General features: G+C 36.4%; 1 protein-coding gene across 1 annotated transcript; it reads right to left on the bottom strand.

Annotated features, from left to right (window-relative positions):
• Window positions 1-7,460: 7,460 nt before the first annotated feature.
• Window positions 7,461-11,985, bottom strand: LOC129887350 (acetate--CoA ligase CCL3-like). Its single transcript, XM_055962414.1, has 3 exons — window positions 11,607-11,985; window positions 9,387-9,977; window positions 7,461-8,591 (listed from the first exon to the last, which is right to left on the bottom strand). Exons 1-3 carry the CDS (start codon window positions 11,820-11,822, stop codon window positions 7,695-7,697), a joined length of 1,704 nt encoding a protein of 567 aa, XP_055818389.1. The 5' UTR covers window positions 11,823-11,985; the 3' UTR covers window positions 7,461-7,694.
• Window positions 11,986-24,136: the final 12,151 nt, after the last annotated feature.

Here is a 24,136-nt window from a genome sequence, read left to right as displayed (position 1 = left end):
TTTTGTTGATCTTTAAAAGCCACCGATGAGGTCGTTGGTTTTTACTATAGTCTTGAATTCATTAGCATTACCTATCACTATCATTCTTGTATGGTGTGGTCCCCCAGTGTTATGGGGGCCAGGGGTATGTTTGTCATTATTTATACCTTCGAGGGATATGGGCATCCAGTTGGTTGTTGTCTGTTCATACTTGTTCTTATCTTTGGGTTGTACTTGTAGTTGGTACCTTTGGGTTACACCTGTAGTTGGTCTACGTGATATTTGAGTTGGATTTTGGGTGGTACTCCCTACTAGGTTCAGTCAGAGTAGCTCCTAGGTGATAGCGGGGTTAGCGTTACCTGTTAGCATTGTATTTTCATTAGTAGACTCCTATGATTCCTTTTTCCTATTAATAGGTTGTTGGATTGCCTTTCTGGTGCGTTGTTTGACTCTATTCCTTTATCTATGTTTCTAGTCTTCTTGCTTTATTTCCTGTCATTATTGTTATAATTACTTATTAGTTACTTGTGCAGTATTTACCTTTTTATATATTATTTCTACTTGATTTATCTGTGGAGCACAGTTGGCCAATGCCTACTGAGTGTGGTTTATCGCTGTTGATTTGGACTGGTGCGGAGTAGCTTCTGATTCAGAGATTTGGTGAGCTCCTGGCGTTCGGAGTTGCCTATTTCCATCCATGCCTTAATTGGACTAGTCTTTACTCGCTTTCAAAAACTATTTGTACTCATATTGTATTTGTAAAATCCCTGTACTCCTATTTTGATTTAGATTCTCGATTACTAACTAGTGTGAGGTCTTGGGGTGATTTCTTGTGTTTATTTAAGTTGTTCTTTCTATTCTCATTAGCACTTACTTTCCACTTGGTTTATCCATCTTCCTCTTGATAGTATGTTGCCTCTGGTTCTGTGTTAAGGGTTAAGAGTTAGGCATACCTGCTGGTGGGTGTTAGCAGGTGCCATCACGGCCTAAGAAATTGGGCCATGACAAAAAGTAAGTAGAAACTCATGGGCATCCTCATCCATAGCCCCATAAAACCTTGGTGGTAATAATTTTACAAACACCCCGAGCATCTTCTGCTCGCATAGTGGCATAACGCCCTCTAAATCATTCAGATTAGTGGCAGGTACTAGTGGCAACTATACTACTGGTGCCACTGGTCCAGGTTCACCCTGCGGTGCTGGAGTAGCTGAAGATGGGGCCTGCTGCATGCCCCCTATAGCAGCTAGTATGTGGGCTAACATAGCCTATAGGTCCTAAGCTGCAACTAGCGTGGAGGTGGTCGGGTTGGTCCCAAGCCCACCGACTAATGACCTACTAGTAGGCAAGCCAACCCATATCGTGGAACTGCGACTAATGGGATGTAAGAGAAGAATACGAACATTCAAACTAAAAGATGCAATAATATCACTAGAACACAAATGAACAAGCGGAAGCAAACAAAAAATATATACAAATAAAGGATCCCTCCTAGAATCTGGAAGTCACATGTACAGAGCTACTAAACAAAATGAGTACAAGTCTCAAAAGTGGACCACAGAAACAAGACTTTCTGAAAAAGCAAAAAGACAAGTCATAAAATATATATATAAAGGGAGATGGGTAAATCCAGAATGTTGTGTGCTCACCCTTACCTCTGATTAAGACTATGGCTGGCTCAAGATCAACACTAATAGCTGGTGCTCGGACCTGCATCATGAAAATAGATGTAGAGTGTAGTTTGAGTAACAAAACAACAGGTACCCAATGAGCATCATAGGCCGACTGAGCAAGAAAAGCAAAGTAATCTAAAATGCAAGAATCTAAAACACAACTAGATACAAGAATAAGGAAGTCAGATAGGTATGTACATGAGCGTACTCACATATAAAGAGAAAGAGAGAAGCTACATACATCCACTGGGTCCTACAAACCCAATGGGTACATTCATGTACAAGTTTAAAGAAACAACCCAAATGGACTACCATAAGTTCGATAAGAGAAAAGACAGATGAAATAAAATGAAGGAATCTAGAGTAGAACCAATAGTATCACAATTTCCTTCGAACTTGAACCAAACCATTTTGAGAGCTTGAAGCTTTGAACCCGAAGATGAAAGAGTTAGGGACTTGAACTGAATGAATATAAAAGGATTGGGAACTTGAATCTAGATTTGGATTAACCAAGGACTTAAACCAAGGATAAGAATAATCGTGGACTTGAACCACATGAAAATATGACCAAGGACTTAAACTAAGTTAATAGTAGCTATGGACTTGAACCAAGGCTGAAAGGTAACGATGGACTTGAACCAAGGCTTTAAAAGGTGGTGGACTTGAACCACAGATAAGTAAAGTCAGGGACTTGAACCAAGGCTATAATACCAAGGCAAGGACTTGAACTGCGCCCGATTGAGTAATTTGGGGACTTGAACCACGAATCAAGATGAGTCGGTCAGAATTAGGATTAGCAGCCAATCGAGCATCACGGGAAGTACGCCCAATCCCCCTGCCATCAATAAATCACTCCATCCCGAACTACATACAACCATAAATGATGAATAGACTTCCAGAACAAGGGTCAAGTTATACGGGACTGATGAAATCAAGGAATTATGGAGATATGGTTCCAAAAGCTATGTTACTGCCTAGATAAGCCCTAGACTATCAGACTCAAGTCTGCTATATAATTCTATGGGGAGCTAAGCCATCCGAAGCGACGTCAGAGAAGTTCTAAGGCCTGACGGCTGCAAAAATACACAAGTCTATTACAATCACTAGTCTAAGCCTATACTAAGGCCAATCATGCTTCCAACGATATAAACTAAACACACAATACACGCCATAAAGTACGGTTAATCAACAATAATAGGAGGCATGCTTCAATAACCCAAATTTCCCAAAAATAGAGCCTAAGACATGGTTTCTATTAATTTAGCATGATCAACACCCAAATGCCCCCAATTTCACACAAATCATCATCCAAATGCTAGAACATGCTCAGTCTAAGGAGGAGAAAGTCGTAGCCTACTTGTAGGCCGACCGCACGCACTCCAAATCAAGTAATAAGATATTTTCCCTTTTGTATGGCCTCAAAATGTTGCCACGCTATCAAAAATAGAATCACAATGTCAATACGGTTGTTTTAACACTAAAATTATCAAATTTAGAGACGGACCAATTTCGGAGTCAAAATAGAAAATGTGCAACCCGCTCTGGTAATTCTAGAATTAACTCAATAAAAAGTCCTGAACAATACTCCAAATTTGTGTTCCAAAATAGAACACAATTTGATGCTCAAATCAGCCCAAACAATGACATGCAACAAAACTACCTTTTAAGCTAGAAACCCAATAAGGACAATAGGTTTTTAATGGAATTTACCTCAAATGAAGCCTTTCCGACAATCCCCAACTTCTTACCCACGTACCCACAAATTTTACGGGCCCACAAGACTTTGAATCACAAACATTGGACAAGAATTGAGGGAAATATCATAAATTGAAAATAGGAAATGAAGGCTGGTTAGGCTCTGTTCTTAAATTAAAAGACTGGATGAGATTCCTTTTAGTGTTCGAGTAGAACAAGGTCGTGATCGTGACCTTCAAGGAAAAAGGCCTACGCGATCGCGATGACCAAGACTGATCAACGCCCAAGGCTCCTCTTCGCAATCGCAGCCTAGGGACACGCGATCGCGATGCCCAGGTACTAAGGTCTTCCGTGGTTGTGAAACCTTCTTCTCAATTTCGATGAAGGAATTTCTTGCACCAGATTTTCACTGAAACATCAGTTTTGGTCAAGTCCAAACTCTCCGATCGGGTACTCGAAATTTTTTCGGAATTTTGTGCACGCAAACGAGATATGCTATCCCATCAAATTCGGCGTTTCAAACTCAATGTGTCTATTCAAAATTCCCATACGATGCCATTTTAACGAAAAGTGGGTCCACACTCAAGTGTCTTTTTAAGCCAAATTTTACAACGGGCTACAAAATTAGATCAGAAGCCTCGGGAAGCGAACGAAAGATTATTCTTGACCAAACTTGATATTTCAAAACTAACTGCGCTGACAAAATTTTCATTCGAGTGTGTTTTTCGAGAATGTTGACCAAAGTCAATCTTAGGCCAAATTTCAAAGGTTCAAGAGCCAAATGGCCCCAAAGTCATACTGATTGTCTCGATACTTGTGTCGACCATGCTACTAATCTAATTTGACTATTCAAAGATGATGAAACTGCCATAATTTTGTTCTGAGGTTGTTTACCTAAAGTAATAACCGTAATTAATTTTTTAAGTTATAAAAGCTTCAAAATATGGAAACAAGCCTAAAACCCAAACGAACGACCATACGATTGAACAATCAGTGTCAGCAAGTCATAAATGACTTCAGGTCACTATAGAAAGGTTCTAAACGATGAAATGAATGCACTAATTCAAAAATGACATGGAGGATCATTACAGAATGAAAAATGTAGCTAATGAAAAAGCCTCCAGTGATCTATAGACCATAAAAACTGAATTAAATTTGAAATAAAAATGTATTACACACACATTATAGTTGAATTAGAAAAGAATTATACGTGAATGAAAAATATAGGTATTGAAATAGCCTTACACTGTAGACCACAAAAATGAATTAAACTTGAAATAAAAATGTATTACACATATTAAAGCTAAATTAAAAGAGAATTAGAGACGAATGAAAAATGTAGCTAATGAAAAACCTTCAGTGATTTATTGAGTACAAAAAATGAATTAAACATCAAATAAAATTGTATACACATATATTAAAGTTGAATTAGAAGAGAATTAGACACGAATGAAAAATGTAGCTAATGAAAAGCCTTCAGTGATCAGTAGACCACAAAAAATGAATTAAATTTGAAATAAAAATGTATTACACACACATAAAAGTTTAATTAGAAGAGAATTAGACATGAATAAAAAATGTAGCTAATGAAATAGACTTTAGTGATCTATAGACCACAAAAATGAATTAAACTTGAAATAAAAATGTATTACACACATTAAAGTTTAATAGAAGAAAATTAGAGACGAATGAAAAATGTAGCTAATGAAAAAGCCTTCAGTGATCTGTAGACCACAAAAAATGAATTAAACTTAATAAAATATATTACACACTCATAAAATTGAATTAGAAGAGAATTTAGACACGATCAAAAGTGTAACTAACGAAAATATTGCCAGTGATCTGTAGACCACAAAAATAAATTAAACTTGAACTAAAAATATATTACATACACATAAAGTTGAATTTGATGAGAATTAGACATGAATGAAAAATGTAACTAACGAAAACCCAATCAGTGATCTATACACTGAAGTAAACTTGTATAAATAATGAATTAAAGAAGTAATTATGAAAAACGTAGAAACATAAATAAACTTTCATATTGAAACACAATTGAATAAAAATCATAGGACAAAAATGTGTACCGCTAATGAATTAGGCATGCAATTTAATTCAAACCTTCAAACAATTAAACATTCAACCATTCAAACCTTCTTCAAATTCTCTGTATCTTCAATAAGTAATCACAAATCTGTACTCAGAAATCACAATTCTTCAATTAATTCAAATATGCATTCACCAAAAATTCACAATTCTTCTGCAATAACCATCGAATATACACATCATTGAATTCCAAAATTAGAGTATTCATGTCGTAGAAAGTTGTGGTTGAGAGGCTAGGAAGGTAAGTATTGCCCTAATTTTAGAGAAAATCGTGGGTGAGAAGATTGGAGAGAATAATGGTGTAGCCAATTTGGAGAGAAAGGGGGAGAGAAAATTGCAGGTGAGAGTTTTATAGGAGAATAAAGACCGCACTTAATTTAATTCAAACATTTTTCTATATATGGTTAAAATTATTATGTTGCTATATGTGGTAAATAGTTTTTGAATATGGTACATTTAGGTGATTTACCCTTTATAGTTTATACTTCGAAAAGGGGCCTAAAATGCCCTTGAACTATTGGAAAAGGTACAAAAATGCCCCTCACCTTTAGGCCCAATAGATGGATGAGGGGCATTCTTGTACCATTTACAATAGTTGGACGGCATTTTAGACCATTTCAATAGAATTTTAATTAAATAATTTGAATAATTTTTAAAATGTGGCGGCCATCTATTGGTTACAATTTAATTATTTAAAATTAATTATAAATCAAAATTTATTTTAACAGAATTTTATTTAAATAATTTGAATAATTTTTTTAAACACTTGGCGGCCATATATTGGTTATAATTTAATTATTTAAAATTAATTATAAATTAAAATTATTTAACAGAATTTTAATTAATTAATTTGAATAATTTGTTTAAACACGTGAGGGTCATCCATTGGTTACAATTTAATCATTTAAAATAAAATCAAAAAAAATTTAACAGAATTTTAGTTAAATATTTTTTTTAAGTATGTGGAGGTCATCTATTGGTTACAATTTAATTATTTAAAATTAATTATAAATTAAAATTTATTTAACAGAATTTTAATTAAATAATTTTTTTAAACACGTGGTGACCATCTATTGGTTACAATTTAATTATTTAAAATTAATTATAAATCAAAATTTATTTAATAGAATTTTAATCATGGAAAAGGGCTTAAAATGCACTAGAACTATTGGAAATGGTACAAAAATGTCCCTCATTCATCTATTGGGCCTAAGATGCCCCTTTTCGTTAAAGAAAATGTCATTTTTGGACTTAAAGGTGGATGTCAAGGACATTTTAGGTCCAATAGATGGATGAGGGGCATTTTGTACCATTTTCAATAGTTTGAGTGCATTTTAGGCCCTTTTCCATTTATACATCCTTCGTTTCACTTTGTTGGACTCTAATTTTTAGCCCATTTAAAAAAGAATGACGCTCCTTCCCTTGTTAACTATTTTTTTAATTTTAATTTTACACATGACATGTTTAAGACTACAAAATTAAAGCATATTTTGATACATTTGACATATCTATAATTAAGATTACACAATCCAGAAGTCTTTTTGTTTTGTTATTCTCCATGGCAAATCAAAAAAGACCAAGTAAATTGAAACTAGGGAGTATAACATTATTTGCTTTCATGCACTTATTTTTGAAGACTTACTCCACACGGTAAATATCAAAGTGGGTTGATGATCTTATTGCATTGCGACTCGTCAAATTGCTCTTTCCCTGTACAAATCCTACTACTAGTAGTAACAATATCCAGTTACTAGCTGAGGTGAGCTAACCCCTTTGGATCATAGTGGCGTCTCTACTTTCTACTCTTTATATCAGTTACCGGCTGCCATCCTTCATTTTTGAATTTAGTCTTATAGTAGTTTCTTGGCTACACTTGTGGGATTTTAGGTTGTCTTCTAGACTTGCACCGTTTTTCTTTTCAATTCCGCTTCTTATAAGATTTTGAACTATTATCTACGTTGCAAAGACAAGATGAAATTACTACTGCCTGGAAAGACCAGAATTTTAACCTGATATAAAGATAAAATTTCCCATTTAATTGAAAATACAATCAACACCAATAGTTGATGATAAGAAAAACTTACATAGTGTTCTTCCTTAATTATCTAGCAAAAATTTGAAACATAACCTTATTTATCTACAAGGAGGATCATAATACACAGAGATGCATAGACTGAGCACTTCAAGCAGCACACGTCTTAAAATAACAAAGACAAATCAGGCAACCAGTCGATCGTGTTACATTTACAATCTACTCTTCTTCAGCGATCCCATCTCCTTTGCCTTTGCCCTTAATAGGTGCTTCTGTATTTTCCCTGTAGCTGTCTTTGGCAGTGGTCCAAAAAACACAGACTTCGGGACACAGTACTTAGGCATCTTTGATCGACTAAATTTCATAATATCATCTGCAATCTGTTGCTGATCCGTTTCCTTTACATCAGGCTTTAATGTCACAAATGCACAAGGTGACTCTCCCCATTGCTCATCAGGCCTTGCAACAACGGAGACCTCCAGTATTGCTGGGTGTTGATATAGTATATTCTCGACCTCAACACTACTAATATTTTCACCACCAGATATGATGATGTCTTTTGATCTGTCTTTTATTTCAATATATCCATCTGGATGTTTTACAGCAAGATCACCGGAATGATACCAGCCTCCCGCAAAAGCAGCTTCATTGGCTTTCGGGTTCTTCAGGTAGCCTTTCATCACAACATTACCCCTGAAGATGATTTCTCCCATTGTTTTCCCATCGGCTGGAACAGGTTTCATGTCCGTTGGATTAACTACCTCCAGATGCTCCAGGCTTACATATCTGACACCTTGACGTGCATTGAGACGCGCTTGAATATCTGTGGGAAGTAAATCCCACTCAGGCTTCCATGTGCATATAGTGGAGGGGCCGTAGGTTTCAGAAAGTCCATAAGTGTGTAAGACACGGAAGCCACGTTGAGTCATTGCAGCAAGAACAGGAGGAGGAGGAGAAGCACCAGCAGTGCTTACATGTACTAGCCGAGGCAGGGGAAGGATGGTCTCCTCTTTTGGAGCATTAACTATGGTATTGAGCACCACAGGCGCAGCAGAGAAATGGGTCACACCAAGGTGAGCTATGGAAGAATAAACAGACTTTGCAGTTACCTGCATATGGACCACTCAAAAAAAAAAAAAGGCAACCTTATCAAGAGCCAAAAACAAGAAGCAGGGAGAAATGCAGCAATTTATTTGACCTGCCTCAAAGCCGTTATCTTTTCCAGTTACTTTTCTTAGTCCATTTTCGATATTGACAAATAGGTATGTGCCCCTCCTCCTCTAACTATATTAAAAAAATTCCAGACTCTCAACTCATGCAATAATCTTTGGGATCTTAACTAGGAAGTATACAAGGTGTTACTTTGTGAAACGTATATGCCAATACAGTAAATTTGATATTTCTCTTTAATATTCTTCTATTCCTTTAACTCATTTAAGATGAAACACAGAATAATTGTTTCTAGCCCTCATAGTTGGAAAAGTAGGATGTCATTGCTTCTTGATTGGTGACTTGTATTTTGTGTATGATCAGAAGACAATATAATCTTTTGTTGAATTTTTGCTTCGAAACTTTCATCGAGGGGGAAAAAAGCAGTGCAAGAATGTAACTCCTCATATTGTTCAAAGAGGATACAATCTACATCTCCTTTTATATCATCACCTATAATTTTCTCGCTTTATACATGGGTGAGGATATATCACCACCTATGCTATCCTTTCAGTTTTCCAGCCTTTCTTGATGGATCACCCTAATTCTTTGTACATATACTTATAGGTTCACGATCATTATCAACTACACATGTCCTTTCATGATCATTACCAAGGAAAATTGGGTGTGCTATTATAAGTAACATATATACATCATTGAAAACTCCATGTGCAAGAAAAGGACCAAGGGATCACCTGTCTAAGGCATATGTTGGTCCCACAAATTGCTGCTAGTGTCCAAGTGAAACACCAACCATTGCAGTGAAACATTGGTAGAGTCCAAAGGTACACAGCTCCCTCTTTCATACTCCAAACTACGGCATTACTTAGAGCCATAAGATATGCACCACGATGATGAAGCACCACTCCTTTAGGACTAGCTGTCGTACCAGAGGTATAACCCAGAGCAATACTCTGCCACTCATCCTGTGGTGGCTTCCATGGGAAGTCTGGGTCACCAGTTTCCAAGAAATTCTCATATTCAACTGCCCCTTTCTCTAAAGCATATTGGAATGGGGCAGGATCACAGTTTTTATCAGCAATAACTACAATAAGTGGTCGATTTGATTTTCCTTCGCTCTTATTTTCTAAAATTTCTAAAGCTTCCTTAGCCAATGGAAAGAATTCTTGGTCCACCATGAAAACTGCAGCGGAGCAATGGCCCAAAAGAAAAGCAATTGTGTCTGCATTTAAACGAACATTGACAGCATTTAAAACAGCTCCAGCCATTGGAATTCCAAAATGAGCTTCATACATAGCAGGAACATTTGGCGCAATCACAGCAACCTGACATGAGCCAATAAAGGGAAGGGCTTATAAGGTTCCAGCTGGATACCAGAAAACTGCAAATTTCTCAAGAGGATAACATTGTACATCCATAAAGAACTGATAGAGAGTTTCTGTGTGTCCATTAACTTCATATGGAGAAACAAATCGAGACAGGCAATGCAACATCCAAATATTTTCTGCCTGTTCATCGTGACAAGAGGCAATTCAAAACCTGATCATTTAGCTCCGAACTATAATTTTTCAATCAATTCTACCCCTCTTCTTTGAAAACAATAGGTTTAGCTTGATCAGCTTTTTAGTGATAAACAGATTATGTAAATAATCTGAAAGAATTTTTGGAATTTACGGGCTTCCTAGCAGGGTTAATCCGTGAAACTTTTGTAATTATAGAACTTCATTAGTGCTGATTCCTGTATAATATAATATACTTAACAACTCTACTGTTATTCGCCCTTCCTAAGTTAACAACTCTACTCTTATTTGTCCTTCCTAAATTTCCTCATAATGGGGGCTGAGAAGTTTCAAGTAAGGTCATATAGATATTGACATAATATCGATTGTGAATCCTGATAACCCCAGAACAAGAGAAAAGAATGGGGAAAGGTAACCTCTATACAGAGAATGAACTTACAGAAACCCAAAGCACAAAACCATGTAGTGAACGTACAAGATATATGACAATTCATCAAAAAATCAAAGACCATTCTGTGATTTCCAAACTAAAGGCCAATCTGTCTCCACCCACTCATTTGCTCCACAAGGAAATTGGACAATGTGAGCTTAGTTTGTAGAATCAGTACATTGTTTATGTTATTGTATGCATAATCTCCAACAGCCAAGGATCCTTACTGATCTTCAGGGAGGCCAAATAAGTATTCCTTTTCTCTTCCCTCGTATATCCAGAAAATTCAACTAACTTGTATGGTCAATTTGTTTTAGTTTAGTGATCCATAAAGAGTGGAAGAGAGAGTATGGAGTGAAGATATAAAACAGCTTGCTCTAAGCCATTCAAGTTGAAGTAGTTCATTGAAATGCCAAACTCTCACTAAGCCATTCAACAGACTGTAGCTAAGTGAGAATTTTTTAATCATGAGGATTCTGTGTTATTGAGGTTAGCTGCTCGGCAACAGTACCATCAGAAGAGATAATTTCAAATTTCAGAACTAGCAAATAAAGATTCAAAGAAAACATAGAACAAGTAAAGACATAAGCATATCAATTTGGGATAATACTCTCTCCTGTACCAGGGGTGTGATCAAACAGAGGAAAGTTATTTTGTTTAGTTGAAGAAATACTGTGCTAACTGATAGTGTGTGTGATCATTTAATAGACCGTACACCTAATTATTAGATCTAGCCTATGTTGCTCTGAATGGATGGGTGCATGTTGAATGGATGGGTGCATGTTATCCAGATCCGACACACAGGTGCAGAAATATTTTTAGAAAATCCGAACAACATACAAAATCACTACCTTTAATCTCTCACCACAAAAAAAATTGTCACTTTACTAGAACTAATACGTAACTGTTAAGCAGACACTAAGGCAAAGATATTTTTAAGCTTTTGCTAACAGTAATTGTTGGAGCGTGTACAAGTCCAATCTATTTTATTGTTGAAAACATACCGTGCTTCCAAAAGTAATGGAACGTTTAGTAAGAGCAGAAGCCAGTTGACGGCAACGGCGATAAGTCTGGAGCCATGTGTAGTCAACGGAGCCGTGAATTAAAGATTTTCTGTTGGGATACACCATAGCCGCCCTTTCCAAGAACCATAACGGCGTCAAAGCGGTGTAGTTTGCCGCATTCTTTGGAAGATGGTCGATATCTCTCTCCACCACCATTATCTCTCCCTTTGGACTTTACAACAAGAGTTTGTGGAAAATGAATTTTATATTGTTGGATTTTAAATAATATATATGTGACTCTGCATTGTGTTGAGCGATTTTAGTTTCTCGTCCTTTTATATTGGATAGGTTGGCTATGGTGAATGGTGATCACGGATGAGCAAAAAAAAAACAATTGATGTTTAATCAAAGTATTCTACAATTGTATTGCAAGTAGTGGTGAAGAGCACGTGCACACGGGCCCAACTATATATTGTTATAGTAATATGTTAAGCCAACTTATGATACCTATGATTTAATCTGATGAAAAGTGTTAAATATATTGGGAATAAATTCGCCATATAAATAATATTTATGGTAATACAAGCAATAAAAATGGAATGAAATAATCAGTTAATCAATAAGAATAAAAAGAGCAATAATGAGACCAAGATTTTCACATGAAAACTCTTCTAACATAAGGGAAAAAACCACGGCCGAGAGAAACAAGTGAGATCACTATAGCAAGGATTTATGCACTTGTACGTCTCAGTAAATACTCTAAATACCACTAAAAATTCAAAAGAAATATCTCTCTTTTTTGATTTTTCCACGTCACTACAATATCGCTCATACTCTTTATTTGTCACAGATTATTTCCCTCTTTGATGCCTTACTCCATGTTTCTCTCCTTTTGTTTTTTGGTGTGATTAACAAATGAGCTAATGAACTCCTTTTATAGGAAAAAATTTGTTCTCTTTAATGTCATTAATGACATCAATGAGAAACAAAAATTCAATGTTTGGTAGGTTTCTTGGTTGGAAAAATGGTGAGATTTGGTTGTTGAAATTTTTCAATTACCAAATCCACATTTTTTGACTCAGCATTTTTTCAATCTTGAAACAATTGTTGACTTCTTGGGGCTGAACCCCATAAATCTCCCCCTCCATGCCCATTTACTTGAAAGAGATAGCACCGAGCTTCTAGTTTGAGTGCATGTCGACAAGATTTTTGCACAATTTGAACTTGTCTTTCAATACCACATTGGTCAACATATTTGAATGATTCTCACTGGTAGGGATCTTCATGACTTGCATAGATCCGTCCTCTATTTTTTCTTGAATCGAGTGATATCTTAGGCCGATATGTTTTTTTCTTGTATGATACATGGTGTTTTTGCTAAAGTCTATTGCACTTTACTGTCACAATAGATGACATACTCCTTCTGATGCAATCTAAGTTCTTGAAGAAATCATTTCAATCATACCATCTCTTTGAAAGCTTCAATAGCTGCAATATACTCTACTTTAGGTGTAGAGAGTGCGACACATTTCTACAACTTTGATTGCCATGATACAGCTCCCCTTGAAAATGTAAATAAATATCCAGTAGTATATTTTTTGTTATTAAGGTCACCTTCCATATCAACATTTGTATAACCCTCTAAAATTGGATCAGATCCTTTAAAACATAAGCAGTCTCATCGGGTTTCTCTTAGATATATGCGTATCCACTTAAAGCCCGTTTGGATTAACTTATAAGCTTCTTATAAGCTGTTTTTAGCTTTTTTGAGTATTTTGCTGGCCAACTTAAAGTCATTTTGTGCTTAAAATAAGCCCCAATAAATAATTGAGTTTGTTTTGATTGACTTATTTTTAGCAGCTTATAAGTTAAAAATAGCTTATAAGTCAAAAAAATTAAGTTGGACTGCACCTACTTATTTTTTTTAACTTATAAGCAGTTTTCAACTTATAAGCCGCTTAAAATAAGTCCATACAAACACACTCTTAACTGATTTTCAGTGTACTCTTTCAGGATTTATAAGGAATCTACTAATAATAGCAATTGAAATGTAAGACTCGAAAGTCAAAAAGTTGGAACCAAAGAGAAATCTTCAAAAATAGACTGGAATTGTCACGATCCAAGCCTAGGGCCTACACGTGATATGGCGAATGAGGACCCGAAAGTACCTCAAACAAGCCTCTTAGAATTCTTTTAGCCTTTCATAGGTAATGATGATAAATAAACAAGCGGAAATCATAATAGTAAATCTTCAACTTACATCTATCCAACAATACCTCTAACTATTAGATTTAACGGGGCTAAGACAAGTCCCTAGCTCACCCTCAATCATAATAGAAGAAATGTCATAGTAAAATATCTTAACATATCATAAGCTAGAAAGATAAAGGAGTATTGTTCCCAAAATATGGGAACTCACCAAAAGTAGTCTTCAACGAAATCTCAACTAGCCACGTGGAGGAGAACGAAGAGGAGCACTGGTCCCTACATGGTGATATCATGTAGGCAAAAGAGTATGCGTTAGTACTTTGAATGTACTAAGTATGTAAGGATGCATGAACATTGAGAAAACATTATAACATTTATGTAATATGGAACATAATGTAATGCATGCATAATAAATCATATAGATATCCTTTAAAACATTCATTTTGTGGAAAATAACCATAACCGATATTTAAGACCATGCGAGCTATTAAATGGAATCCAACATAAACCCCTACGTTGGTTGGGGAGACTACTTGCAAGGTAGAACTCCGTCAACTTCATTCATTTCTTTAACTTTAACTTTAAGAGCTATTTATGGATCTATTAGCCTAAGCCTACAAGGGCTCCTATGTTGGCACATAGTTAATGAGACAAGGGGTTGCTACTAGGATTCCCTTACCGAATTCCACCTCAATGCCCTATTCGGTGCTAAGTCAATTCCACAGAATAGTTTAATACTTCAAAATATTCATAGCATATAACTTGAGAATTCAAACATCATATTCGATAGAATAGCTCATTAAAATATTTGATAATTCAAATATGCAAGAATTGTCCTTATTGCATAAAGAATCCACCATTCATATCATTTCATCAGTCTTTCATTTCATAAGATCCCCTTTTGATCATAGATATTGCTTTCATAAACATTCATTTGGAGTCAAAGTTTTTAAGTCAAACTTTAATAAAAATATAGTAAAACTAGGTGGGTTCAAATCACTTTAACTTGCAAATATGTATGTAAATAAATATACATAAATACTTTAAAATCCATTAATTAAAAATCATGTTTTAAACAACTCACCATGAATTTCAAGAACCTTTAAATAGATAAATAGAGGAATTACTTGTAAACCATCAATTCATACATATAAAATTATGTTGCATCAAAATAGAGCAATAATCATTAGTTTAACCATGATTCATACTATTAAGTAAAAATAAGAATTACCATAAGAAAATATTACTTGAAATCAAGAGACTTAATTGAAAGAGTTTTTGGACTACATGGGTGGAAGAACCCATGGATAAAAACCCACATAACTTAGAGTAAAGTTTAAAGAAAATAAACATAATTTATCATATAATCAAAATAATTTAGACATGAGAGTGGAAGAAATACTCTCATTGAAGTCTTACATACCTGGAATCCGAAGCTTTAGTCGGAACCGAAAGACTTAATGAACACTCTTGAGTCCTAGCTTTTCTCCTTGCCAGAACGTTTTACTACCCGGAGTATATGAATCACCGGAATAGTATTTCTTCACTACTAAGAACTAAAACTATATTTGAGAATGTGTAAAGAAGTGTATAGAGAGAAGACTTGCTTGAGAAAGCTTGATGAATAAAATGAGGAAATAAGGTGGGTGTTTATAGGTGGGAAAGAGGAACTTAACAATAAATAAAATAATTATAAAGAAAAATCTGAAAATTTAATGGAAAATTATGATGTCATGGATGATGTTAATTGGAGGATAATTTATGTCATGAGTGATGTCAAATGTATCTAGATCTTTCCATGGTAGGTGAAATGAGTTATCTTTGACAGAATACTCCTTTTCGGAGCTACTTTTGAACAAGATAAATTCATTATTAGGATTTGGTGTCTTCATAAGAATTGTAGATATAGAAGTCTAGTTCATATAGTTCAAGAATCAAACAATTTGGAAAATCCTAAAGTGAGATATGAATTTTCTTCTACAAATACTCCATTTCATCACATCACAGTATCTTACAATAATTAACTTATTTGACCTACTTAACCTATGAAAATTAAATTATAGTATCCACAAAAGTTGTAGGTAATGATCTTGTGGTTACTCAGAAAGTTGAATCACCCAATTTGGACAATCTTATAAAAAGGTATGCCCAAAATACAGAGGTTGTATCAGTTTTAGGCGAGAATTGAAACATCGTATACAACATTTTTAGGGGATGTTACATGAATCAATATTATGACTCACCCTACGAGATGAGTTGTAGAGGGAGTTTTAGGGGTTGATCAAGACCAAAGCTCATAAGAGGTCCAACGAGTCAACAATTCGACTCGTAGTTAATTCAACAAGTTGTAACACTGACCCGTAACCCAACTTCAAAGGCCATGTTTCAGAAGTTCTTTAAGGTCGTGTCTAAAACTTGACAGGATGATTCATAGAAATTGTTACGAGTCATAGAAACAATTCGTACCAAAAGTTCAGAGACCCTTAAAGTTTACAGGTTTTGACACCTGTAGGACGAGTCCAAACGATGATTCTTCATCATGAAAATGAATCGTAGAAAAAATTCCTACCAAAACTTCAGAGGCTTAATTTTAAGCCCATTTCTTAGGCCTGCAAGATGAGTCGTCTTGATGACTCGTCATCTTTTCTAGGACTAGTAGAGTCGTTTTGTAGGTCCGAATTTATTGTTTTAATGAAGGGTATTTGTGTCATTTTCTAAGTTTGATTCAATGAACCTAGACACAATTATGGCCAAGTTCAAGCCTATTTCTACCCAATCCTTTGAAATTTCCCTCATTCTAAATTATTCTTCTAAAATTCTCTAAGGCAAGAAACTCAATTCTCTCAAGGATTCTTCTCCAAGTTTCAAGATAGGGTTTCATATTTCTTTAAGGTTTCTTCTTCAATTCTTAGTGAATTCAATCAAGGTATGTAGGGATTGATCCATGAGCCCCTTTTACCCATGGAGTCCCAAAGTTTTCTCAAGTTTTCTTCAATTTTCAATTGGTGTATGAATCCTAGATTTGATGAATTGCATTGGGTTGTTTCAATTTCATTTTAAATTGTTATCAATGATTGTTCTAAGCATGTTTTCACATGAATTGCATGATTTTAAGTTGAATTATGAATATCCATGCATAAAGCTATCTCAATTATGATTTTAAGGTTCAAGTTGATTTTCATGAGTTGATTATGAGTTCAATAATTTTCAAGGAAAGTTTTAATGATTTAAACTTGAGATTATGATGATGATCAAGTTATGACCAAAGAAAGTTTTTATGGTGTGATAATTCCAATTCTCACACACTCATATTAAAGATGGTGATAAGTACAATTCTCACCGAAGTTATGGATTCTTATGAATCACTACAGTTAATGAGCTACTCCTACTATGTTTTATAAAAATGTATTGATAGGTAGTTACTATCTTTTCCTATTATGTTATGATCATGTTTTTATGAGTTTCCGTTGGGATATTTACCAAGCAACAAGAGGGCTTCTAGGTGGGGTTCGGTTAAGTAACACAGTTAGTATCCAAGGGATCCTAGTAATAACCTAAAGTCCCAAACTATATTTTCCACGTAGGTTGTCTTTATGGCCTAGCTAGTGGATCCACATATAGCACACTTGGGTTGAGTTGAGTATCATGGCAGAGTATATGACCAAGAGTTTTCCTATGTTGTTAAATATTTTTAAGCCTTACTCATGTTTATTATGATTGATTATGCATCTTATTGCATATTGTTCACGTTCATTTATTTATTCATGCATAACTCAAATGCTTAGTACCTTCTATGTACTAACACATATTTTGCCTATATTGTTTTATAATGTAGGGACGAACGACACTTACGACCATCCTATTTGTGGCTAAAGTTTCTTTAGATATTTGAAGTTGGTGAGTCCTCATTTTATTGAGGACATGACTTTCATTCTCATTCTTTACCTGAATTTACTTGATTCAGGTGAGCTAGGAGCTTGTCCTAAGCCCCTATCAAAGATTAAACTAGAGGCATGTTTAGATGTGATGTGATGTAGTCCGGTTGGATATCTATTAAGATTCCCTTAGTCCCATTACCTTGAGTTGTTACTTCCGCTTATATTACTATGTTTCTTTACCTTATGTATGCGATGTATTTTAAGATGGCTTGGTTGGGGTCTCTCGCATCCTGATTGCCGTGTCGCGGCTTGGCCCCAGTTTAGGTCATGACAAACTTAGTATCAGTACACAATGTTTAGAAGAGTCATAGGGAATCTAACATGCCACATTAAGTAGAGTCTTATTCATTGGTGTGAAGTGCCTCACATCCATGAATAGGAGGGTATAAAGCGTCTTAGAAAAATTTCACCTTTTTCATAATCTATGTCATTGGATAGAGTGGTTAAGTCTTTCCCTCTAACTCTTGTGCTTTTCAATTTTCAGAATATGCCTCCACGAAGATACCCTACTAGAAGAAATGTGGTTGAAGAGGAGAAACAAGATCTAAATGATCCCTTGAATGATCAAGTCTCTAATGCTGAGTTTCAAGCGGCTTTTCAAGTACTTGCTTAAGACGTTACGGCTCAAGACAATCATGAGGTGGTTGCTCCCTTGAACCCGAATGTGGGTACGATAGCGAAAACAGTTTTTGATTTCATGAGGATGAATCCTCCAGAGTTTTGGGGTTCTAAAATTGAAGAAATACTCAAGAGTTCATTGATAGCATCCACAAGATTGTATAGGAGTTGTCCATATATCAATTGAAGGGTGGTGTTGCCCAAATTTTGTTTAATCAATGGAAAAATGAGAAGCCTAGAGAGGCAGATCCCATGACTTGGGATGAGTTCAAATGGGTGTTTTTTGATCATTCCTTCCCATTGGAGTTGAGGGAGGCCAAAGTACAAGAGTTTATAAACCTTAACCAAGGCAGAATGAGTGTGAGGGAGTATTCTCTCAAGTTTACTCAATTGTCAAAGTATGTACCATTTGTTTGTTGACTCAAGAGCTTATAGATATGGTCTTAAAGGTAAGACGACTATGTTGATCCTAGAGATGGACATCTCTAGACTTATGACCTAAGCAGAGCAAATAGAAAGTGAGAAGCTAAAAGGCAAAGCTAGGGAGTCTAAGAGGCCAAGGACCAATGGTGGTGATTTCTCTAATGCTATGTTCGGAGGTGGTGGACATCCTCATTTTTGCCAAAGATACTCCGGCCAAGGATCTTCAAATACCACTACTCAAAGGTTTGACAACGATAGGGTGCCCAACCCTAAGCCTCAAGGAGGTGCTTCTATTGGCCAAGCTACTCTCAAATGCAAGAAGTATGGTAAGAACCACAAGGGTGAGTATTTAGTAGGTTTGAATGTTTGCTATCGATATGGTAATCTGTTTCATCATGCTAAGGAATACAAGGTCAAAGATGGTCGTCCTCAAGGCTAAGTTACCCAAGGTGCTGAAATGCAACCAAAGGGTGGTAAATGCAACAATCGTTTTTATGCTCTTCATGGTAGGCAATAGGTGGAGAAGACTACTAATGTTGTTATCGGTATATTACGGGTCTTTTTTTTTTTTTTTTTTTTTATGGGAACAGACCCTACACGAGGCTCCCACCTCTCGTGCACAGTCAGGGGTTAAGCAACACCCCCAAGCCTTAACATAAATAATCAAAATAAAATACAAGGAGGGGGACATAAACCTTACCTCCGATCCTATGGTGGTTCATAAGTCGGCTAACCTATTAAGGTCGGCTAACTCATCCCCGATACAAAAAAGAGACTAACTATAACTAGAAAGCAGTAAACCTGTGAGAGGACTCCTCCCGGTACAATTCAACTATGAAAGCATAAATGAGGGAGACTCTCCCCTTCCATGAGAGAAAAGGAAAGTAACCTACACTAGTCCTATTCCAACTATGCTACATACCAGACATAACTACATTGAAGAAGAACAAGTATACGAAACTTCTATCTCGCATGGGATGGGAAATTCTTTTCATCTTTGCTCTTTTTAGTCTTGTCGTACCAAGTAAATCCAGGTGAAGTGTGCCTTTGTATCAGTATCATGATTACCAGCTAAGGAGGCTGAAAGGAGAGGAAGTATATGGAGCTATAGTAGCCAACAGCCTTGGAGTTGTTGTGGAGAAAAGTGTGGCTGCATTCGAACACCTGCATGGGGGTCCAAATGTATGGTTGCTGCAGACCTGCACCTACAAGTAGCCAAGGCAGCAAACAAACATGGTTGTTGTAGTTCTGTACATGGGAGTGTGTTACTTTTGGCATCTGTTGTTGCTGATGCTGTTGAACTTCATCTTTCAAGTCTGCACTTTTAGCTTCAGCTCTGTGGTTGAGTTGTTGTTTGGTGTGTGGTTGAGCAATTGTTTGGTGTTGTGTTCCCACAGTATGTATATGAAGTTGATGGAGATGTAACATGTTACAGCTACTCATGATATTGTTGTTGGTTCTTGGATGTTGTCTATGAGGTTGTTGGAGTTCCATCTGAGTTCCACTGTTGCCTGTATCTCCAACAACATATGTTGTTTGATGTTGTTGGTTGTTGCAGTGTGTCAGTTCAGCAGCTTCCATGTGTAGGAGTTCTTTAGTATACCTGCACAAGCAACTAAAAGGAAAGCATACAAACCTGCCAATCTGCAGGTTGCTGGAGCTTGCATTTTGGACTTATAAGTGCTCCTTGTGTACTGCAGATTGTTGGAGCTCATTTGGTGTACCAAAGCTCATCATCAATCCTATACTTAATGGACTTAAAGTTGCCACCTGTAGGCAGCTTCTTGTTGCCTCCAATGGAGAGATGAGCAGCTCCTTTGAAGGTATCTTATGTGCCTGCACATAACAAATGCAATGGGGCTACTGCAGCTTAGTTACAGATGTTACAGGGAGGGTGTTGGCATGAATGAGAGGCTGACTATTTGGTGAAGTCCTAGCATGCCAGGTTGTTGTTTCTCTTTTGTTGAAGTAACTTGAACCTGTAAAGACAAGTGACAAGAAGACAAACAAGGAGGATAGATGCACAGGCTGCTGCAGGTTCTTTTGTAGCTCCAAGTTACTTCCATAGTAAAGGAGGTTAAGATGCATGTTGTTGCAAGCTACTTCCAAGAGGGGACCCTTAGTTGTGATCAGGATCATCTCCTTAGGGTACCTGCACCCACCAACAGAAACAGAAAAACACACATACAAACAATTTTGCAAGTTATAGTAACTAATGACTTGTAGGTGTTCCTTGTGTGCTTCAAGTTGGTGGAGTTGTTGCTGGGGTGTGTTGATGTTAGAGAATGTGGATGGAAAGCTGAGTGTGCTGCTCCATAGAAGCCCCAGGATATTGCAGCCCTTATAGTAGTTCCAAAGAGGGCCTAAGCAAAAACAATCAAACAAAGACAAGCTACCAAACAAACACAAAAACCAGGAGGGAATTGCAATTCTGCACAGTCCTTGTGTAGGCCTCTTAGTGAAGGTATTTGTTTTGGTGGTTGTATCTGTGATGTGCTCTATGTAGGTGTTGAGAAAACATGTTGATGAGTCCATCCTAACATCTGCAGCTACAAATACACAGCAACTAACTAAAGACAAGCAAAGACCTGTACAGGTTAATAGAAAAGAATGGGTCTCAAAGAGAATTTTGGAGCCTGTTAGCATTTTCCATGTCGCTCGACTAATGTCTCCACTTATCCGTTTGAGCTGAAACTTTCTGAAGTTTGCATATATATCCTTTCCTTTGGCCATGCAAAGTTTGAAGGCTTGTTTCCCAAGTTGGAGCTTCCATTTAGCAAAATTCTTCCTTTTTAAGCTTAAGACAGCTGATTGTTTCAAGCTCGCTCGCCTAACGTCTCCAATTATCCGTTTGGGCTGAAATTTCTTGGGCCTTGTCAAAATAATATATACTGCAATCCTGAAAAGTTTGGGGGCCTTTGGATAGGTCCACAAGTGACTCCTCACCCTGCACCTGCTGCCCTGCTGAAGCTTAGAGGTTGCAGGGTGTTTGGAAGTTGTACTTGTGCTCTTCTCTATGTATTTGTTGTTGAAGAATGCTGATATACCACTCCAGACACCTTCAATAATACAACAAGCAAACCCAAACAAAACATAATATACACAGACTAGCAATAAAGAAGGGACCTCAGTAAGAGCTTTGGAGGGTGTTATCATTTTCCAAGTCGCTCGACTAACGTCTCCAATTATCCATTTGAGCTGAAACTTTATGAAGTTAGCATATATATCCTCTCCTTTAGCCATGCAAAGTTTGAAGGCTTGTTTCCCAAGTTGGAGGATCCAAATTACTAAAGGCCCTTTCTTTAGGCTTAAGTCAGCTGATTGATTAGCAAATGGTTCCAGGATTGCCAACATAGTTAATTTGTGATAATCCTTGAGTTTTTGGAGTCTATCCAAGGCACCTTGAGTATCAATACTCCTTGCATTCCAGCATATTGTATTCATCATCAAAGTTTCAGGGATTTGGACCTTGTGTTGATGCCACTCTTACAAGTAGCATTATCTGAACTGGTGGAGATGTCTTGTTTCTGTTTTTTCTTCTTGTTCTTTGCTTGCTGACCCCTGGGTGATAAACCCTGCTTCTCAGTGACTTGCAACACTTCATCCTGAGTTGTAGAATCTGTGATATCATCCATTGCTCTAATGGGAGAGGCACTAGTTTCCTCATCCTCATCATGAGTTTGTTCCCTTTGATCTAGGTCCTCTTCATCTTCAGATTGAATAGGTCTATATTCATCCTCCAAGTCATCTGATATGGCTCTCTTATTAAGCACACACAATTCAGTAGAGCTGGATTGAATTTGAAGAGGTGAAGCATGAATCCCTGCTTGTTCACCAACCAACACATAGTTTCTGTGTTGTGTCTTTTCAGACATCTAGGTGGAAATTTGTCTTTTGTTTTTTGTCTTTTGTTTCTCATTATCTGGCCATGAGATTTGATGTTATCCCTAAAACATTGGTAAAGCCTTTTTCCATTTATACTTCCATAGGTAAGTCGATTGTTGCTTAAAGAAGTCTATAGAAGTTGTCTGGTTTTGGTTTTCTATAAAGTTACTCTATGTGATCGAGTTAAGATTGAGATGAACAATTTTGATGTTATCCTTGGTATGGATAGGCTATATGCATGTTAGAACACGAGTGGTTAAGTTTTAATTCCCAAGTGAGACGATTCTAGAATGGAATAGTAGTAATTTTGTATTCAAAGGTCAATTTATTTTGTGCCTTAAAGCTCAGAAAATGATTTCCAAGGGTTGTATTTATCATCCTGTCAGGGTTAGGGATGAAAATTATGAAGCCTCTACTTTAGAGTTGGTCCCCATTGTAAATAAGTTTCTAGACAAGTTTCCCAATGATCTACCCGGTGTTCCTCCCAAAAGAGAAATTAATTTTGGTATAGATCATCTTTAGGGTACTTAACCCATTTCTATCCCTTCTTACCGAATGGCTTCGGCAGAGTTAAAAAAGTTAAATGATCTTTGAAAGACTTATTAGACAAAGGTTTCATTAGAACAAGCATATCCCCATGAGGTGCTCCTGTGTTATTTGTTGAAAAGAAGGATGGTTCGCTACGTATGTGCATTGACTACAAGTAATTAAACAAAGTGACCATCAAGAATAAATACCCAATTCCAAGAATAGATTATTTATTTGACCAATTGCAAGGGGGAAGCTATTTCTCCATGATTGATATTCGTTCCATTATCACCAATTAAGGGTGAGGGAGAGTGATATTCCCAAGATGATATTTCGAACAAGGTATGGACATTATGAGTTCTTAGTTATGTTATTTATTTTGACCAACGCCCCCGCTACATTCATAGATTTTATGAATAGGGTGTTCAAGAAATATTTGGACATGTTTGTAATTGTGTTCATTAATGACATTTTGGTTTACTCTCGAAAGGTGGAAGAACATGCTAATCACTTGAGGATTGTATTGCAAACACTAAGGGACAAACAATTATTTGCCAAGTTTGATAAATGTGAGTTTTGGATAAGAGAGTGGATTTTATTGGTCACATTATATACAGTGAAGGGATTATGGTTGACCCTAAAAAAACCAAGGCGGTAAAGAATTGTCCTAGACCATTGTACCCTTTGGATATTAAAAGTTTCTTAAGCCTAGCCAGATATTACAGAAGGTATGTAGAAGGTTTTCATTGATCTCTTCACCTTTGACAAAGTTGACTCAAAAGAAAGTGAAATCTCAATAGTCAGAAGTTTGTGAAAAGAGTTTCCAAGAGTTGAAAGATCATCTTACTACCGCTCTTATTTTGAATCTACCGGAAGGGGATGGTTTTGTTGTATATTATGATGATTCAAGGGTTGGTCTTGGTAATGTTT

Source organism: Solanum dulcamara, chromosome 4, assembly GCF_947179165.1.
Source record: "Solanum dulcamara chromosome 4, daSolDulc1.2, whole genome shotgun sequence".
Taxonomy (NCBI): Eukaryota; Viridiplantae; Streptophyta; class Magnoliopsida; order Solanales; family Solanaceae; genus Solanum; species Solanum dulcamara.
This window is presented reverse-complemented; position numbering and strand designations above follow the sequence as displayed.